Here is a 20,912-nt window from a genome sequence, read left to right on the forward strand (position 1 = left end):
GTCCAAAGACAAGCGATACATTTTTTTGTTCAAATGGAACTAAAACATTTAAATTAAATTAAAATAAAATTCCCTGGTTCATGATTCATTGAATGAAGATTATCTTCACCAGTATAGATTGGCCATGTCAAGTTTGGCTGAAGATTTATTTCATCAATCTTCATATATATTAAGGTGAATATGTAAATGGTATTTTATCTGTATTTTTATTGCCTTATAACTCAGTGGGCAGGAGTGTGACACTTGAAATTTGTAAAAAGGTCCTTTAGAGTAGATTCAAGCTTTTGTTAAAACACTTATATTATATTATAATGTTATATCTAATAGAGCAACACAACATCATTTGGGTTTATTGTTTTTTAATAAATTACTTCAGACATCAACAAAATTAAATGCTGTCATGGTCTAAAATTTAGAGCAATAGATATCAAAACTGAACAAGATTTACTGAATTTCACTAGATGCAGAATCAGCCCCAAAACAACAGTATCAGATGATGTAAGAGCAGGATGACGTCTCACAGCACGTCTGTCAGTGAACACTGGGTAGTTTGAGAGTCACGGCTGCTCTGGGAGATCAAAAGCACATAAGCCAGTCGACCAATCAGAATTGAGTTTGTTAGCGGTCAAAAAAACTGCAAGTGCAGTGTTTTATATTTTCATATAACACGACAGGGATGTAGAACAGGAAGGCAGAAAGAACATATGGGTTGGGAGGAAATGAAGGAGGACAGAGATGGATTCCGTCAGTCAATCCATGAAGTTCTGGTGTAAACTTTGGACGAAAGAAAAGAGGAAGTGCATCCTGTCCGTTAATGTTGAGGGTACTGGACTCCTACGACTAGGGAGGGCTGGATGGGTTGAGGGAGGGTTACAAAAAAAAGTCCTCTACAGGACGAAGGGCACGATGGGTGAGCGGAGGGGAGGGTAGTCGCGGAACTCCTTCAGGTAGCTGCGGTGCTTCCCCTTGGCCCAGACGGTCATCTGGATGAAACCCACCAAAGTGAAGAAGGCCACCGGCAGACACTGCGTCATGACGGTGAAGCCAAGCCAGGAGCCCAGCTGCAACAGGAGGAGGGGGGCGTTAGACACAGACTGACCAGCAGAGGGCAGCAGCTGCAGCTATAACATGCCACTTTCAGTGGTTAATCACAGAACACACAAATGTCCTGAGGATACAATTATAGAAATGGGACAATCATTTCCTGAGACTTAAAGCTGTACTTTTTTAGAAGACTAACTCCAATCAGCTGCCACAACAAATAAATCACATTACCTCATAGGTGTAGTTGGGGCAGGAGACCAGCAGGAAGATCCAGGTGAAGGGGTTCTTGGTTGGATAAGGAATCTTCCTGGTCTTAGAGCCTGGATAAAGAGAGAGGAAAAGAAAGGGATTGTCAAAAAAAAATTCAAATCCATCCAATCATGGTTAGAGTTTGGCCTGATATCAACAGTAAAACACATCTGTCCAATGATGATACTCCCTGCCTGAGCTATGATATTAAATGTTATAGAGAAATACTTAAATGTGAAATTATGTTTTATGGGGCTTTGATTAAAAGGCATTCAAATATATTTGATACAAACAGATTTTATATGGATTATTAACCATAGCTTTACTGATGTTTTGAATACAAAATGTAAGAAATACAAAAATCCTATTTTATTTAAGTCCATCACAATGACCTCTGAGAATAACATGTCAAATGTCAACAGGATTATTCTCAAAGAGAAAAGGAGACATCCCAAAATATGGTTTCAAAAGTTAATTGTGGCCAGAACTGTACAGTTGTGTGTTTGAGTTGTGCAGGTGTGCGAGTACCTGGTGGACGGAGGTTCCGGAGAGCGATGTGAATGGAAAAGTTGCCGATCTGACAGAACTGAGATAGAAAACATTCATAGACTCTCATTAGTGATTTCATATTGCATCATGTATGTGTGGAGAACAAGATACAGACTATTTTAAAGTTAGGGCCTGAGTCTGCAAACCCTTTTTCATACACTTCATATCACTGTAGTGGCTTTTTGTCCTCAAGACAAAAAAGGTAAAGAGATAAAGAATCTTATGTTGGGGAAAAAGATCAAAATCCAGTGTCCTTGAGAGTATTGTGATGAGATTTATGGTACTTTGACAAGCAAAGAATTTCAACATCAACACAAATGCGTCTCTCTTGTCCTTGTAAAAACCCTTCTCAATGCCTCTCTGTCCTATCCCAGCCCACCTCCATGTCAAAGTGACTACGCAAACCTTTCTAATGCTGATAATACTCATATAAAGCAGCAATCAAATAAATAAAGAAAAATTGACTAAATATTGCAAATCAAAAATGGGACAAACATAGTATTTAAATGATAAGTCAAATTAAATGGCACAAGATGCACCACAGATTCTTACCAAAAATATGATGACCGCCAGTCTTATCTGTTGCTCCCCGTAGACTGCAACAAGACACAATAACATACTGTCAGTGATGGTCCAAAGGAGCTACAGCTAGACAATGCCACTGCATGTGTGATTGTTGTGTCTGCAAGTGTGGGGTCACGCACACTCACTGGGCGGCGTGTACAGCGGGTGGTTGATGTAATACGCCATCCATGCCGCGAAGCCCCAGTAGTACGTACAGTTCTGAAACAGAAGACATGACAGGAGCGTTGTCACTGAGACGTTCTTGTAGTGGCAGCGATACGCTTTGTCCAACCATAAACCATTAATTATTCACTTTTCACACAATCTACAGCACATTAACACATGGCAACGTTCCAACCGGATAATGTATCTCACCTTAAAGATGTTGCGTAACGGCATCGTCCCGTGAGAGAAGCGGTGGACAAACAGCGTCTCCAGAAGTCTCTTGACGTAGTGGAAGGAGTGACACATACAGGCGAGACTGAGGAAAAAAAGAAGAGACACTTGTGTGAGTCCTGCTAAATTATTAAACTGCTTCCTGCTATTAAGAACAAGGCACTGACAATCAAGTCAATCAAAGAATTTCTGTGCCAGCTCACATCAGCTGATGGCTCAGCTGATCCCCTCCTATGCATTCAAAGCTCATATTGTGTCCTCTATTTAAGCATTAGCTGCCAACTCTTCCACTGCAAAGATACTTCACGACCCACCTCCACCCCAGCGCCCCTGACTTCATCAATGTCATGTGTTCCGTGCTGGGGATCCATGAAGGCTCATGGGTAGGGAGGTGTACTGTCCCTTCCTTAGGCTCTCTACTATGCATGTGGAGGGGCAGGGGGGTCCCAGAACACAAACATCCCACCAGATACAACTTAATGCATTAATTATTGAAATCAAATAAATTTGATGAAAGTGGTCCTGACTAAACTGAGTTTGCCTGTCCACATTAAAATGTGTCCTGAATGTGTCTCCTGTGACGACTTGTGATCGGATCTCACTTCCCTGCTCTCTGTGGAAACAAGCATGTTGGTCATGTGTTCATGAAAACCAAATTATGTTGCTTTAACACAGACTGATAGCGTGTGTGTGTGTGTGCTCAAGCGAGAGAGTGAGAGAGAGCAGGAGATTGAGCAGAGTCAGCAGGATCTGAATCAATGGGATGCACAAAGAAATACTACGAAGAAAGATTTGACCCATTTGAAAGAAAGTATCAATCATTATGTAGCAGTCAGTGTTAATATTCTGGCATCAAACAAATCAATGTACAGACACTGGGAAGCATAAGACTATGTTTGATTCATTGTGTTGGAGACACTCACTGTACGACCCAATGTTTGCTGGTGGTAAAATCATATTTAGGTGCATAGATAAAAGGAACCCTGAAGTAGAACATCAGGTAGATGACCAGAGGACCAGTGTACTCCGTCAGAAAGACCTGAAAAAAGAAAGAAGGAAGGACAGGGTAAGTCAGAGCTAAAGACTGTAGTGATTCATTCCATTTAGCCTCTTGTGAAATGATTATATCTTGGCCTGTTGAGGTGTTAGAAAGCTACATTAAGAAAACCCTCTGCTGATTATGTCTCTCCCCTACATGGCTCTCCTCTAAGAGTGAACTTCACTGCAGCAAATTAACCTCAGGGTCAGGAGGAACCTTCTGCCCCCCCTCTCCAGTTTTTCCCAGTGGGATATCTCAGTATAGCTCTGCTTGATCCCACCCCCACTCTGCTGCGTGTGAGTTTGTCCGGACTGTTGGACCTGGTCTGAATACGTTGGCGCGACTTGCGTCCCCGTCTTTGGGCATCTCAGTGTCGTACTCACCGTGACCCAGCTGATCTGAGCTCCCAGGTCTCGGAAGTAGAAGGTTGCCGTGGTTCCCACAGGAAGATGCTGCAGAACATCCTCGTCCTTCAGAGACTTCCCCTCTGGAAAACACACACGTTCACTCTATTGAGATCCACATTAAATCATGTGTTGATTTTAGAGAAAATAAAAATTGTTCTACATTAACTTTAATCATTGTGATAAACTGTTACACTGTTGACTTACTGGCGTCGAGGCGGATGGACTGCCTGGCTGGGTACCACTGAGGATCTGAAAACAGACACATAATAATGACACAGGACATAAAGTCAGTGTTTCTATGTGCTGTTTGAAGATTTCCATAAATCAGATTTATGAGGCTTTAGTCGTTACTCACGGCTCTTGTGGAACATAGACTTGATCTCTCCAATAGTGGCATTTGGCTCGACCTACAAATAACATCACAATAAATAAGTGGAAAGACATGCATAAGTACAGTAAACACACACACACACACACACACTCACACAAAGGAACAGATAATAATCCTGTTTTCCATTTATGATGGTGATTAGTGGTAAATTTAGCCCTGGCTGTGCCCACACATCCCATGGACGTGGGCTATTTAACAGCTGGTATTAGGGTTTCAGAGAACCTCAGCGCGCGCACACATGCACGCACGCTAGTATTGTCCATATCAACGGTTTCACTATACACTTTTAGTACTGTACTGATTCACGAGTTATATTTGCATGTACACACTGGACTTTACTAACCAGCATTGCAGCTGCTCTATAATTAAAGACCGACTAAGCAAAAACTCCAAAGCAAGATTTTCAAATATTTTTTCATTTCATTCAGATACAAAAATGAACTTAAAAAACGTGCAAACAGGGATATCATTACTTCCTTCACCATGTTCTAACGGTGTCTCTAGATGTTGGTGAACTGAAGCGAATGGAAACTGATAGTTGTCAACCGATTACTAAATAAAAACACCATCTGCACATGACCACATTTTAACAGCTCGGGCATCAGCATCCAGTTTCTCTGAGGTCGTTGAGGTTTACGACTTCAGTGGCAGGTTTCTCCAAACATTCTGGCAGCAAATATGTTTTTCAGCTGGCCTCCACCAAGATGTTAGTGTGAAACCTCTACCTGAATATAAATCTATCTATCTATCTCACACACACACACACACACACACACACACACACACACACACACACACACACACACACACACACACACACACACACACACACACACACACACACACACACACACACACACACACACACACACACACACACACACACACACACACACACACACACACACACACACACACACACACACACACACACACACACATTTAACTCTCATGACAGAATAAGAACTTATAAACATCATTAATATTCATTTACATTCTTTCATTGTTTTTTGAATTTAACTCCTTAAGCGTTTCTGTTACAGTGATTTTCCTCACAGTCTGTATGATCCATCAGCTGCGGGCTGAAGTAATGTCGCACTGTGCATGCCCTGGCTTCTGTTCACGTCCTCCTGAAGACCACGTGCCATTTTCGGCAGCATTACATCACTGAGAAACCACCTCTCTGTGACACCTTCAACCCCCCAAAATAAAGGTCCAGACCTATCTCTGTCATATCTGTGAACTGCCACGCCAAAGGTGTTAATATTGTACATGCCTTCACACCATGGAAACTCTGCTAAGCCGACAACAAGGTATAATCCAGTAAGGATAGCAACTTGTACTTTTGGGGTCTTGTGCAGCAGCCCTGATAACACCACTGTAAACTAACGCTAATGCAATTCTATACACCAGCGGACCTCACACCAACAACACACTAAACCACCCTTACTGCTGCAGCACCGACTAACTCAATAAATTGGACTGAAACAAAAATAACAGTGATTGACGAAAATTAATCACTTTGAAAATACCTGATTAAACATTAGGCTTAAACAGCCTCTGAAAATAAATGTGTCAAATACAACAGTGATACCCTTTAGTCCCGACTGTAAACACAACCTAAATCCATTAGTCAACATCACACTGGCTATATACTGAAGTGCAATACTTGTTGCTCTATAACTGCCCAGCAGTCCCCTTAAATTCAATCAAGCCACACCAAAATGCACACACTCGCAGACATCATTCTTCTAGCTATACGCCTAATATTCTTTCCCATAAAGATCCATCAATTACTATTACTACTACTATTCAACAGGTGAAAATGTTGCAAACCACACATTAAAGAAAGGGAATATTCCTGAATTTGTCTATAATTTGTGTAATCCTGCTGTTAAACAACAAAATCCAATGGACAGGGTGAAAACATAACCTCCTTGGTGGAAGTAAATATCACCACTTGACTTTCAAACACCACGAATATGCTCCACGACCGGGAAAAGGGAAAGAAATTAAAAGTATTTACTGAGAACTGCTTCCAGCCGGAGAAGTTGTACGTCCTGCAAACCATCTACAAAAGTGTTGACGTTATCCGATCTCTAGTTTTGACTTGGCTCGCAGTGTTAAGTCACAAAAAAACACAGTGTCTCCAGTATATCTATCTATCTACCTTCTCAGTTTTTCTATTCACCCAAAGTGAGGACAAAGATAACTATAAAAATGCAATATAGAATCAGACTTTTGTTTCTGTTAAAGCAAAACAAGAAATGAACTACATGCTAACATTGACAGAAAATGTACTATATGACAAACATCGAGCAGTCCAGAGACCGTCAACTAACAACAAAGTCACTAATCAGTCGGTTGATAATAACCTTTCTTCTCAAAGTTACATATTAGAGCAGATGCAATTTATTCCAGACACGTAGCTACTTTTCAAAAGCAGGAATCTTTCCAGTTCCGATGTTTCTGGTTGGTTTCTGGTTGATAATAAATGAGGAGATTCCTTCACAGCTCCTTTCTACAGATTTCTGCATCACACCTTGTTTAAACCACAGATTGCAGTCTAGGGTTCGAACACCTGGAACAGACTCAACCTGCTGCTGAAGGCCACAGCAAGAGAAGCAGGACAACAGGCACCACGGTGACCGTAACATATGAGAAGACACGATGTGATGAGACAATAGGATTTTCTCTATACCTCATATATAAAGAGAATTTGTCTCTAGTCCTACTTTCTATACTGCTGTCATAGATCAGTGCAAGAATATGTGTGACACCTTCAACAGTTGAAAATATCTCATGTTGCTCATCTAGAATGAGATCATTCATGATACAATACTTCAAATCCTTTAATGTCATGAATTATACGTAGAAGAAACTTTTTTTTCTGAAGGAGATATGTTGTTCTCACACACACACACACACACACCTGCAGCTGTGAAGACATAGGCTGAGGCTAGTGTCTAGTATGATGTCTACATGGAGTCGAAGTGCCAACATAGTCACAGTGAGGCGTTAACCTTTACAAATGCATCACTTGTTGCAAGGCTGTCACATCAGTGGAAGCTTGAACAGTTGTTTGTGATATTTTGTCCTGTGCGTGTCTGTGCCAAAGACCCACCGCCTCGCCCAGAGAACTGCACCCAGCAGTGTTGGGTGGAATGGTCTCATACTCTCACAGGGCAACACACCCACTGACAGCGATGGCTACAGCACCTCTATGGTCTAGAAAATGCCTGACTCTCACACACACACACACACACACACACACACACACACACACACACACACACACACACACACACACACACACACACACACACACACACACACACACACACACACACACACACACACACACACACACACACACACACACACACACACACACACACACACACACACACACACACACACACACACACTTTACAGTAGTGTAGGACCAGCGTGTTTCACCTGTTCTGTTTAGTGAAACACAGGCACACACAAGCTGTTATTAAAAAGTCATCTGGCACAAAGGATGTTAGTCCAGTTGCATCAAGATGCAATTTGTCACACATAAAATTGAAAATAATTAATATGTTCTTACCTTGTCCAGGAAGCAGAGCTTGTCCTTGGTCCTGGCGTCCAGTATCTCCACCTCAAAGAAAACAACAGCCTTTTTAGCTTTTTTGGCAGGTTTGCGTTTGACCGGGGCTTGAGCCGGCAGCGGGGCCACCGCCACTGTTGGCCCGTTAGTTGTCTTTTTGCCACTGGTGGCTTCTAGTGCTAGGGCATCCATGTCCTCAATCCTCCTCCTGCACCTAAGTTTATTCCCTTCTTCCCCTCACTCTTCCCCCTCAGTTCTGTCGTCACTTGCTTCCTCTCGGCTGTCTATCACAGATCCACGTCGAGCCTGAGAGGAGAGGGGCAGCACTCAGCTGTGGAAATAAATCTGTACCCCATCCCCTCCCTCTTCTTTCTCCCCTCTGTCATTCTCTCACTCTCCCTCCCTCTTTCATTCCTTCTCTTCTGGCGTGCTGCTTTATTTAACTACCACTCGCCCCCCCCCCCCCACATATACCACATGTGTGTGTGTGTGTGCACAGTTGCAAACATAGGAATGCCCAGTATCCCCCTGGCAAAGCGTCCACAATAGACCTGTGCGTATAGAATCGTGTGAAGGAAACTTCTCAAGCCAAGAGCAGCAGCTTCATGTCAGAGCAGCACCAGACTTGGTTTTGAAACACAACCCCTCCCCTAAAAAAAGACAACTGACGACCTCCGATACCTCTCAACTCCTGGCTAAGTGGGAAGATGGTGGAGAGTTATTATGACAGAGAGCAGCCCCTCTTTCCTAGTTTGACCCCCTGTCTTGCTCTTCCAGCTAAACATAAAAGGTCTACTGCTAACTCTGCATAAGCAGCCGCCGCCCATCTACACCTATGTAGTGATGTCATGGGCCCAATGTTGATCACACTATACCATCACTCAATCTGTGTGTTACCAGGGCACCTGTTCTGAGACACCTGAGCGACCAAGCACACACAAGCACGCGCACGCACAGGGGGTTGCTCTTTCCTGCCACAGAGGGATGATAACACTCCAGGCTCTGAGGGATTAACTCAGGAAATTCCCCTTTGGCAAAGCCGGCCCCCCCACCCCCCACCCCGAATGAAAGACATAGTCACAAGTGTCAAAGCTTTAGGCTTAACCTTAGCTTGGCCCCAGAGTTTAGGCTTGACATTTTTTCATGCACTTTAATGGACCTGAACGTTTTTCACATAGACACAAATATTCTAATATTAACCCGATCAAGGCTGAACATGACACTGACATGTAAACAGCATTTTCTGATTACCTTAACCTGAATAAGGTCAGACTCAGAATGATCTGAGTAAGACTTGTGGAGTTTTCTGACCTTAGATTCATTTTGTAGATATGTATACATCTTAATCCCATTATAACATCCTATTGGAGTTTTCGCAGCATTTAGCAACAGCAACTAACAACAGTTACCAACTGCTTGACATCACATCTCCAATAAAAAAAAGGGATTGTAGCTTTTGCACAATTAGACAGAAAACATGTAAAATGGTATACAGTGGTTTCAAACATTATACTATTTCAGGTTGGGGTGTAGTGGACGTAATGGCACCAGTCATAATCGGGTTATGCTCTGTAACATGTCAACGGGAATATCAATGGAATATTCTATTAGCAACTCTTGAAAATGCCATAATCTAAATAATGTCATATTCTGGATAAGACTAAAAGTCTGAATATTGGGGTCCATATAAACGTAGTCATTGAACCTGGACAGGAAACTGCCACAAATGTAGATGTTTCTCTGTAGGCGTCAAAATCCCCGACAGTAAAAGTAAACGATAAAAAAGTTCTGGTGATTAATTTTTGTGGCCTAAAATGCACAACAAAATTTGTCTGTATTATTTGTTTTATTTTGTCGTTTCAGATGGGATTTTATACTGTGCAAGTGATGCCTAAAGTGAGCAAGAAACCCAACACTGCTGTAGCGGGGAAATAACCCCATCTCACTTTCCTGTATGCCAGGCATACCCACTGCCACTGTACCTCCCCCTTCTCATCTATATAAAGCCCCTGCTTGGCAGTGACAGTCTTTCACCGTAATGGACACATGGGTCAGAGTGAATCTGGGAGAAGTAAACTTTGAATACGACGCTGGACGACTTCTTTTCCATTAATTTTGCGTGCACATCTCAAGGTAGGAGGGCATTCTTGAATCTAAAGATTTTTGTGTTGAGAAAGATTGACAAACTGTACATGTTGTACACATACTGTATATTGTACTGTAGTGAGGAAGTCGGTGTAAGAGCAGATTGCTGTTGAGCTGATTCAGCTCTCTGGTGCTATCTGGTGTAAATGCAATGAAATGAAAAATAAACTGGTACAGTGACCAAATGAAAAACACTTGCTATTTTATTTTTGTTGCAAGAGGATTGTGAGGATTGCAACTTAAAAAGTATAATTTAATCAAGTACTTTCAGTTTGACCATATATTTCTGTTTAACTTTAGCTTTATGTGCTGTGCCCTGTAAAAGGAAAGAAAAGACTAAAAGCCAAAGCTGTGCTATTAAGTTTAAATTGATTTGATAAAAAAATCAAATGCATAAAAAATGAACTGAATCAGAATCTGTTAAATCAAAAGTATTGTGCTGATGATGTCACATGAGAAAGCCATGGAACCAAAATGTTATGTTTCTCAGATCCTAATTAAGAGAGAGAGATATGGGCTAATGAAGTTTGAAGTTTTTGATTGGACTGTGACTGGCCATATTAGATAAGATAATCCTTTATTAGTCCCACAATGGGGAAATTTGCAAATTTGGGATCTTTCCCTTATTATAGGTCACAGAGAAATGGTGGTCCAGCTCCATATTTTTGGAAACAGTGTGTTATTCTCAATATAACAAAAAAATGCAGTATGGGTAATCGTAACAGATTAAGTTGAATATTTAAAAATTTGCGAAAGTTTATAATGTCAACAAGTCCTCCAGAAGGTTTGGTTTTTGAGTTGTTGCTGAGCTATTATGACTTATCTGATTTGGCATCACATTTGTGATTCCTTACAACGCTGTTAAACAGCTAATGCAAAGTCTGTTCATAATAATTCAGTTTCTCAGGCCACATATGTAAAAACCTTTTCACTCGAGCAGCTGCATGGTGTTACACCATATTTTGTAACCCTGTTAAACGAGCTGTGTTGTAGCTGCAAAACTTTGTACCATGGTCAGATTCTGTATTTTGATAACTGCCTCCAAAACTTGCTTGACATTTTACCTCCATTGTGGAGACACACACTTCAGTGTAACACTGGGTCCAATAATGTAGGCACATCATAGACCTGAATATCACACATAGCTTCATAAAAGAGTCGTAACTGTGCAGGTGAGTCGTATTGAAATGCAGCTTAGGTCATTGCCACGGGTTTAGGAAGTGATAACTGAGGATGGCTGTGAAGAGGTGAGTCGAGCAGAGGGCAAGTGTTGCAGGAGTGGCCTGAGGTTGTGACCTGTACAAGGACTGAATGATAAGTGGAACATAGAGTGTGAAAAACAAGTAAGATTGTGATCAAACCAACTGTTGTCTTTCGATTTATTTACGTGTTATCAAATAAAGATATTTCTTATCTGAATTAAATTATGTTTTTAATCAGTGTTGCTATTAAATCTATGAGAAAATGAATAGTTAAAATGTTGTTTTGTCCCTCATAGGTTACTGTTGACAGAAAGAAGGGGAACCGGAGCAGCCACTGGTTTTCTCAGTTTCTGTCAGACTGCTTCAGATCCTGTCTGATGGGTTTTATATGCTCAAGAAACTCCACTTGTTCACATGTAGACACACTTAATGTTCTAGCAGTAGTACAATGGGTAAGTAGCATAGGGATACTGGGTAAGTAGCAAAAGGGAAATATACTTTTTTCCTTTTTATCCCTTGAGGAGTGTACGACAGAGTTTTAGTTCCACTTAAAGAGAAACAAATATGAGATTTTGAGAATAAAGTTGTAATGTTACAGGAAAAATGGCATAATATGAGATTAAAGACATACTAATATGAGAATAATATAAATGTAGGTCATGTAAGATGGGGAAGATCAGTCTGATTAGTCGTCACTTAAAATGAGGAACGCGGAGGCATCTTGTTAAGTTGTACTTTAGTGTAGGTTTCACAAATAACACAATACGTGTAAAATGTCACATCAGAACCACATTATCATAAGTATCAGGACTTTGGACAGATGGTGAAAGAAAGTGGGTCTATTCAGAAGAAGGAACCACACAGCTGGAGGGAGATGCTTTTGTGGATATTTTGCTAATGACCAAACCGAATGCAATCTGTGTGATATTCAAAGGGGTTTCGTGATTTCTCAGATGAGATACGTGATCGAGGTTTTGGATCCAGGGTTAGAGTGAACATAGGTTCCTCCCGCTGCTAATTTCCTTGTTTTTTTTCTTTATTCTCGTTGAATTACAAATTCACTGTCGTAATATTATGACTTTATTACTTATATAGTACTGTATAACTATGACTTGTTATAACACAATTTTAATTCCCTAACACGCCTTTTCTCATTAAGTCATTTTATTCTCGTAATTTAACTTTTTCTCATTAAATTACAACTTTCCTCTCACAATATTTTGACTTTTTTCTCAGTTATGACTCGATACTCCTAATATTACGACTTCAATCTCGAAAGCCTTTTTTAAATATTGACCATGTTATAATAATAATAATAATAATAATAATAATTAAAGCCCTCAAAAAGACAATTAATTTGGCAGAGAATAAGAATAAGAATAAATCCTTTCAATTTCAATAGGGCCTCCCACCGTCGGTGCTCGGGCCCTAATAAACCAACCCTTTCCACGTGGTCTGATTTATCACGCTGAGATTTCGCACTCACTTGACTGTTCACCTGCATTATTGGGTAATAACAAGATAAGAAGCGCTGTGACTCATTCCAGCCAGAGAGGGCGGTAGAGCTGATGACTGTCAGCTATTTATCTCACAGGCGTGGAGATCTTCTGAAATACACGACGAGGCTTTATCCCTCAGGCGTGCGGGTGCACATTAGCTCTCACCGTGACATTAGTTAACTCCTTACAGCTTATTATCGTGAAGGAGCGGCCTCAGTAGGCCGGTGACAGGCAGCAGCTCGTGTCCGGCGGTGGTGCAGCAGCATGCGCTCCTTCCTGTGCGTGTTTACAGCGCCACAGCTCCGCTACTGCTCTGCTCGTGTTTACACACGAACCACACACACTCCGAATCATGGAGACCGATCAAAGTCTGGCTCCATTGACGGTTAGAGTTTCATTGACACTACTCACCTCGTAGTGCTTCATCTTGGCAGCGCTCTGCAGCCCCTTCCTTAACTCCGCTGAGTGACAGGTCGACGTCCAATCACAGGCGTAATATACGTCTGCTGAGGCCACGCCAGGTGGGTGACGCGCCCGTGCTGCAGCCAATCACAACAGGAGGGAAGCAGACGAACACGCCCCCACTGCCGACGCCGTAGCCAATGGGATTGGAGGAAGATGATAAATCACGGCTATGCTGACGTCATAGGATTTCTGTGCGCTTACTTCAGATCCGACTGACAAACTGGAACTGCTCATCTGTGGCCAGTTTCCACCTTTAACTGTATATCATAATAATAATAATAATAGTTTTATTCTGTATCTCAGCTTCATTTATAGGCTACATATCAACATTATCTAAATAAAATAAAAAAGAATGCACTGCTTTTCTTCTCATGTCACTCTACTCATACTATTTGCACTATTTCTAAGGGAAAATAACTTTTTGCACATTTGTGTCATCTGCACATCACATATGTCCTTAAATTTATGTACAAATGTTTTTTTCTGCACTGCACTTTATAACATTTCTATACAAACCACTACAGTGAAAGGTGTAAATAATGCACATACACATCATTTTATATGTTTTATTTTTATTACACTGCCTTTATTTTAATATTTTTTATTCTCTTGTCTACCTCATGCACCTGCTGCTTTAACAACTGAATTTCCCCAGTGTGTGGATCAATTAAGTTTTCTTGTCTTATCTTATCTTATCCTATTTTTATGCCACTCTTTTAAGCTGCTATACAGGTCTTAATCGTTGCTTTTCTCCCATAATTGAAGTTATTATTATTATTAATAATATTAATAGTCATAATAATATAGCACTTTTCAAAACACATTTAAAAAGTGCTTTACAATAAACATCCCAGATAAAATAAAAAGAGACTTTCTAGTAGAAGTAGATTTTGAGTAACTTATATCAGTGCCTGCATATATTAGATTCAAGATTTTATTGTCATATGCACAACGATAACATTAAGCAGTCGCTTGCAATGAAATGCTTGGGTCACATTAAAATAGTTAATTAATAATAAGCTATAAGAACAAAATAATGTAAAAATAATGACTCCACCTTTAAATAGCCTATTTTCTTTTTGTTGTTTCCTTGTAATTGTCATTCTACCCTAATAAAGTTTGTCAAAGTACAGATTCCAACAGCCACTGCCAGGCTTTGAATTGCTTGCATTAGTCAAGACATAACCAACTTGTACTAAATCTAAACAACACACTGTAATTTCTTCTTTTTATTTTCAATAAAAAAAACAAAAATGGTTAAGAAAAAGTTACATGATCCAACATTTAAAAAAAACTTAAGATTTGGCTTAAAGCAAACCATACTTGTGATCATGTGTAATTATTCTTCATGCTTTATCTTATGTGATTTAGTTTACATGCGTTTTTGTGGCTTTGTATTGTAATCAAGTGTCTTTTTGTATTGTTTTATTTTCATAAGAAGCATGGGTTTGTTGTTTATTCAGTTTAAATGGTATATATATATTATCCATAGATATTTGTAATTACATGAGGTCGTTTTATCATGTATCAGATTGCCATGTATAAAACTCTTTTACAGTAATTTTTCTTTTGATCAATGAAGACTATGCCTATCAAATGAACAAACTAAATAAAAACAAATAAAATAAAGGTAGCATGAATCCTATACTATACAATCCTTTTTAAGTGCTTTAAAAGTACACTATTTTGTTGCTGTATTTTAAAATTTAAACGGGGCGGAGCAGTGTTACAGCGTTACGTCTCACACTTTAATTTGATTGTGAAGTTTGGTGTTGTCTGACTGGTTATATAAATTGGATCAGTCCACACAGTATAACCGATCAACCCGGTATTGTGTTCAAATGCCAGCAGACAACCTGCTCCATCGATCAGAGCTCGCTGTTTCTTGCCCATTATTTCTACCCACCAGTCTCTCATACAGACTTTGAAAACACATCCCAATGGCGTGCTCCATTTATACTTAAGTGTGTATCCAAGTGAGGATGAAGTGTGGCCAGATTTTGGATTATTTAGTTTGACCTTGATGTCCACAAAGTGCCACATGGTTCTGCCTTATATGTCCATGTTGTGCACCACACCAGCAGAGGGTATGCTGGGGGGATTTAGTGGCCTCAAATCTGGGTCACACCCAAGTACAACACAAGCTGCTGCCATCAGTCTGTCCACAGGTCCTCTGTGGTATGGTGCAGGGTTTAGCCGGATCTGTTTGCTTCTTTTCTTATTAGGTATTTTAGCACGAGACCAATGTAGATTTTGTCTTGATTTATTTGTTGTATGTTGAATTGTAACTTGCTGACTGTCAGGGAAGTCCAACGGTACATTATTTTTGCAATGAATGACGGTTTAAACAGAAAAAGTCCCTGCAGTACAATCAGCAATAAAGTTTGACATGCTTTCTTCCAGACGAGCCACGGCTGCATGTTCTTGTTGTGGTGTGAGGGATCGATGTTAGACACGGTGATGGGGTTATTTCCGACAGGGCGTGAAGGCAGCGCCGGGTGCCGTGCCCCTGGGTGGGTCCCTGCTGATCCATTCCAGTTCACACAGTTCTGGGTGGTTATGGAAAACTCTGGAAGTCTCGGCGGGCTTATAAAGAAAGTGACCCGGGCACGGCGGGCAGAGACACCAGACACATCTGATCTCCGCCAGCAGGGTCCGTGAACGCTTCATGTCGCATTGACTAAAGCAGCGCGCTGGTCAGAATGGGCAAAGACTACTACGACATTTTGGGAATCGGCAAAGGAGCGTCGGAGGAGGACGTGAAGAAAGCGTACCGCAAACAGGCTCTGAAGTATCACCCCGACAAGAACAAGTCCCCGGGAGCCGAGGAGAAATTCAAAGAAATCGCCGAAGCCTACGACGTTTTGAGCGACCCGGACAAAAAGGACATCTACGATCGCTACGGGGAAGAAGGTAGGATTCATCCATCTGTCACTTAAAGGTGGTTGTGACAGTGAAACGAGGCGTTAAACAACACGTCCACACCTGACGGAAACAACCGCAGCAGCAGCAGTGATACGTGGGACCAGCACCAGGTGTCATGGCGCCCTCCTGCTCTCCTCAGCTCAGGCCGCCAGTCCGGGCCGGTTTGGGGTTGTTGTTGAGACAGGAAAGTTAAATCTCACTGGACTTGTTTCCACACGAAGTGAGAAACGATCTGAGTCAGACACGAAGTAAAGATCAGGGGAAGGAGCAGCGTGTGGCGTTCAGGTGCCTTCACTGTGACGTCACCACTGACTGACACCATTCAAACGCTTGTTATCTTTACTATCCTCACCTTTTTGTGACCTGTGGCAACTCGTGTCTATTTTTAAATAGATATAAATGAATGGAGTTCGCCTAAATATATAGAACTGTTTTAAGATGCACTTCAAGGACCCCTCCACTGACTCAAATTAGACAACACACCCCCCTTTTGACAAGATTTCGGCTTTTGGATGTTTCAGTTCAGGAAGTATATGAACTTCAGGACCAAAATATTCAAATAGCATTGTGTTCGTATCTTACGGATGGATGAAATTATTATTATTATTATCATTTCTCTTTTTGGTGGGGACCCCCCAGCTTTCCTCAAGGACCCTCGGGGGTCCGCTGACCCCAGTTATAGAACCCCTGCTGTATGATACTTGAGTCATGACTGGAAATGGGTATGGTGTTGGAGGTGTTACCAGGGCAACAGGTCCGGTATAAACATAGCACAGGTTCACATTGTTGTCGTGTTCCTATGTGGAAAGTGTTTTAAATTACATCAATACCTCATTAAATTGGAAATAAGGAGGCCAATAGCTCACAGCTCAACAGCAAAATCAGCTTTTGTAAGTTTGGGCCACTTAAGTTTTGGTGGTGTTGTTTACACACAGGGAATTTGAGGGTTTTTTCCGAGAGTTTTGCTGCAAGTGATTTTTTTTTTTAATTTGTCAAATATCTGCAATAGTTTTTTTTGTGGTTCTCACCGGGTTCATCAGGAAGAGAGAGAGGGATTTGTTGGTGTTGAATTTAGTGGACAACTTGCAGTGAACTCTTCTGTGTGTTGCTAGTTGTAACATATAAGATAACATAATGAGTATAAAACTTTGAATTATAATGGCATCTGCATGCATATATTACCTCTGTGCATCAGCAACAAATGAGTAAATGATATATATGTGAGCACAGTAAATGGATGTCTCCCTCATGAAAGACACTCCTCAGTCTATAAAAATAAATCAATATTATAAAGTAACGTACCACATTTTGTACAGTTATATTAAATGATTGTTTCTCTCTTTCAGGTCTGAAAGGCGGAGGCCCCTCAGCTGGTGGTGGTGGTGGTGGTCCTGGGACCTTCAGTTACACCTTCCAGGGCGACCCTCATGCCATATTTGCAGAGTTCTTCGGTGGGCGTAACCCCTTTGAACAGTTCTTCGGCGCCCGCAATGGGGGCAAAGATGAAGGCATGGACACTGATGACCCTTTTGCCCGCTTTGGGATGGGCAGCAGTGGAATGGGCGGCAGTGGAATGGGCGGCAGTGGAATGGGCGGGTTCCCCCGCTCCTTCAGCTCCGGTATGGGAGGAGTGGGTGGTCACAGTAGTGTTGTAAAGAAGCAGCAGGACCCCGCTGTGGTTCACGATCTGCGGGTGACCTTGGAGGAGGTTCTGTCAGGTTGCACAAAGAAAATGAAGATCTCTCGTAAACGACTGAACCCCGACGGGCGAACGTTAAGGACAGAAGATAAAATCCTGGAGGTGCAGATAAAAAAGGGGTGGAAAGAAGGCACCAAAATCACGTTCCCTAAAGAGGGGGATGAGACTCCCAGAAACATTCCAGCTGACGTGGTCTTTGTGCTGAAGGACAAGCCCCATCCTCTGTTCAAACGAGATGGCTCTGACATCGTTTACACAGCCAAGATCTCCCTCAGAGATGTAAGATTACATGTATAACTTTTTGAATTCACTTTTAAAGTTTTGCTTTAAAAGTAACCTAAGAATTGTGAGTGAAAATTCATGTTAGTCTCTATTTATGATCTTAATTTTTTCCACTTTTATTTCCCCCTCCATCCCATCAGGCCTTGTGTGGCTGCACAGTCAATGCACCCACACTGGACAACAGAACGGTCACCGTGTCAACGACAGATATCGTGCAGCCGGGGATGAAGCGGCGGGTGAGTGGCGAAGGGCTGCCTTATCACAAACGGCCCGATCGTCGAGGTGACCTGATAGTGGAGTACGAGGTCAAGTTCCCAGAGAGGCTCAGTCAGAGCGCCCGGGACACCATCGCTCAGGTCCTCCCACGATCTTGAAGAAGACAAAAAAGACCTTCAGTACTCGGTCACACAAAGATGCCAACTATTTTTGTATTATTTTTATGAATCACGGAGGTTAAATTTACACCAGATGATAAAGGGCAGACTCATGAGGGAGAAGCCTCCTGTGTGTTCACTGTCCAGCATAGTGTTAGTACCATCATGGGAAGATGCAGCTGTACAGGATAAAATGTAAATATTACCAGTCATTTTTGGTGTTTGGTTAATGAATAGATTATATTTTGATGAAAAATAACTGTATTATAATGTATAACATGTATGCTTTTATTATGTGGGAACTCTTGGTAATAAATGTTCTCTCTGAGATGTTTTCTTCATTTGTATGAAATTGCAACATTAAGATTTGCACTTGATGTACTTACATACTTCAGAAGGGACTTTTTAAGTGCAAACTGCTGGAGAAAAGATTTGTGCTCTGAGAAACCTTGTGTTAAAAAAACAACTAGCAACATAGCTCACGCAACAAGTAATATTAACTGGAGTTGTCTTACGTTTCCTCAGGAATATGCAAATGTTCCAGATTGAAATGTAAAGCATTATAGTGTTGACGAACACCCTGCCCAACCCTGTACATACCCCAACCATGCTAAGTGTAATGACACTATTTCACATTGACGTCATGATGATGGATGATTAGTTATTGGTTGGTTTACATTCTGTCTCTTGGATGCTAAAGTTAATGCATTACTACACCATATGATGTTGCCTTCATACTGTGTCATGATTACATCATTTCTGTATAATCATGAACAATTTCTCATTTAAGTTCGAAGTTTTATTTATAGATAAGATATTTATAAGAAGCCGAGATATCTTGCAAAAGGCATTTTTGAACCATGCATGATGTCATGCTGGCTTCTTCATGACATTACCATATGATGGAAGGTATTTTTGATCAATATAAGCGTTCCAGGTGGTGGAATGTAACAAATACATTTATGTTGTCACTGTAAGTAAGTACATTTTTCAGCTTTTTATTTTTGGGTGCTTTCCAGTTTTTCTCCACGACATATATCAGCATCTGTACTTTCCTCTCCATTACATGTTTACAATGCACTATGTTGCATGTTGACATTGTTTTTATATTTACCTCAGCCAAGGAGGTTACGTTTTCACACCTCAGCTCATCTGCAGATTCCCTCCCAGATAATAATCTCACCAAGTTCGGTCAGCAATGAAACATCTGTGTTATTTTGTACACACACACACACACACACATACAAACAGACTGTGGTGAGAACAATACCTTGCTTGTGTGGCTATGCTGGCACACAGCGCAGGATAACGAAGGACTCTTGAAAGTGACCTCGTTTCAACCTTATTCAAAGAAAAGAGGGCTGTTCTTCAAATGTGGTTCGGGGGTTAGTTCAATAACCATGGTGAAAATTCTTAACATCACATTCTTAAAGAGATAGTGCACCCAAAAATGAAAATTCACTATAATTTACTCACCACTATGGAGGGGTAGGTGAAGTGTTTCAGTCCACAAAAAACTTTTGGACTTTCAGGGTTAAAACACTGTTGTAGCCAAATCCAATATGATAATATGAAGTAAATAGTGACTGATTCTTCAAACATAAAAAAACATAAAATGCCTCCATACTGCTCATGTGGTGTTTCAAGTATCTGTAAGCCCTGTGATCGAATTCAACTGGAAACGAGGTCATTTAGGCTAAAAACATGGTGTAAATAATGCTGTTTCGAGTAGACACTTGCAGACACTTGGATGACACCACACGAGCAGTTTGGAGGCATTTTATCTTCTTTCTTTTTTTTCTTCTGAATTTTCATTTTTGGCTGAATTTTCCCTTTAATGTTCCATCTACTGTTTCCCTTTTATTGGAAAATCCATACTCTTTGAAGATACAAATATTTCTCATGTCAAATGTTTAACCACCGGATAGTTCACTTCTAAACTAAATATAATTGTCACAAAAGTGCACATCTTAAAGGAATAATTTGAAATTCTTTTCAATACACATATTTGCCTTCTTGCTGAGAGTTAGCTGAGGGGGTCAAAGCCAATGTCAGGTTCAATGTGTGGCTGGAGCCAGCAGCTGTTGAGC

The 20,912-nt window shown here is 41.0% G+C and overlaps 2 protein-coding genes across 6 annotated transcripts; one reads left to right on the top strand and one right to left on the bottom strand.

Moving 5' to 3' along the window:
- Window positions 1-334: 334 nt before the first annotated feature.
- On the bottom strand, window positions 335-13,592 carry tecrb (trans-2,3-enoyl-CoA reductase b). Of its 5 annotated transcripts, none has more exons than XM_034597646.1 (12): window positions 13,489-13,592; window positions 8,232-8,282; window positions 4,604-4,655; window positions 4,453-4,497; window positions 4,225-4,328; window positions 3,726-3,841; window positions 2,782-2,887; window positions 2,553-2,625; window positions 2,395-2,438; window positions 1,822-1,879; window positions 1,276-1,364; window positions 335-1,061 (listed from the first exon to the last, which is right to left on the bottom strand). In XM_034597646.1, the coding sequence occupies exons 1-12, from the start codon at window positions 13,501-13,503 to the stop codon at window positions 888-890; spliced, it is 927 nt and encodes a 308-aa protein (XP_034453537.1). In that variant the 5' UTR covers window positions 13,504-13,592; the 3' UTR covers window positions 335-887. The 5 variants fall into 5 exon arrangements, with proteins under 5 accessions (XP_034453537.1, XP_034453528.1, XP_034453521.1 ...); XM_034597637.1 differs by having other exon boundaries at window positions 2,547-2,625; XM_034597630.1 differs by lacking the exon at window positions 13,489-13,592 and having other exon boundaries at window positions 8,232-8,617.
- Window positions 13,593-16,071: 2,479 nt separating this feature from the next.
- Window positions 16,072-19,541, top strand: dnajb1b (DnaJ heat shock protein family (Hsp40) member B1b). The gene is made up of 3 exons (XM_034597590.1): window positions 16,072-16,455; window positions 17,814-18,445; window positions 18,589-19,541. Exons 1-3 carry the CDS (start codon window positions 16,245-16,247, stop codon window positions 18,820-18,822), a joined length of 1,077 nt encoding a protein of 358 aa, XP_034453481.1. The 5' UTR covers window positions 16,072-16,244; the 3' UTR covers window positions 18,823-19,541.
- Window positions 19,542-20,912: the final 1,371 nt, after the last annotated feature.

Source organism: Hippoglossus hippoglossus, chromosome 1, assembly GCF_009819705.1.
Source record: "Hippoglossus hippoglossus isolate fHipHip1 chromosome 1, fHipHip1.pri, whole genome shotgun sequence".
NCBI lineage: Eukaryota > Metazoa > Chordata > Actinopteri > Pleuronectiformes > Pleuronectidae > Hippoglossus > Hippoglossus hippoglossus.

Bases quoted from the DNA above. Each gene is read 5' to 3' on its own strand.
- tecrb (XM_034597624.1), bottom strand. From the start codon at position 8,423: ATGGATGCCCTAGCACTAGAAGCCACCAGTGGCAAAAAGACAACTAAC. The intron at 1,880-2,394 runs GTAAGAATCTGT...TTTCTATCTCAG, and splicing joins TGGCGGTCATCATATTTTTG to TTCTGTCAGATCGGCAACTT. The intron at 1,062-1,275 runs GTAATGTGATTT...CTCCTGTTGCAG, and splicing joins GCCCCAACTACACCTATGAG to CTGGGCTCCTGGCTTGGCTT.
- dnajb1b (XM_034597590.1), top strand. From the start codon at position 16,245: ATGGGCAAAGACTACTACGACATTTTGGGAATCGGCAAAGGAGCGTCG. The intron at 16,456-17,813 runs GTAGGATTCATC...TCTCTCTTTCAG, and splicing joins CGATCGCTACGGGGAAGAAG to GTCTGAAAGGCGGAGGCCCC. The intron at 18,446-18,588 runs GTAAGATTACAT...CCATCCCATCAG, and splicing joins CCAAGATCTCCCTCAGAGAT to GCCTTGTGTGGCTGCACAGT.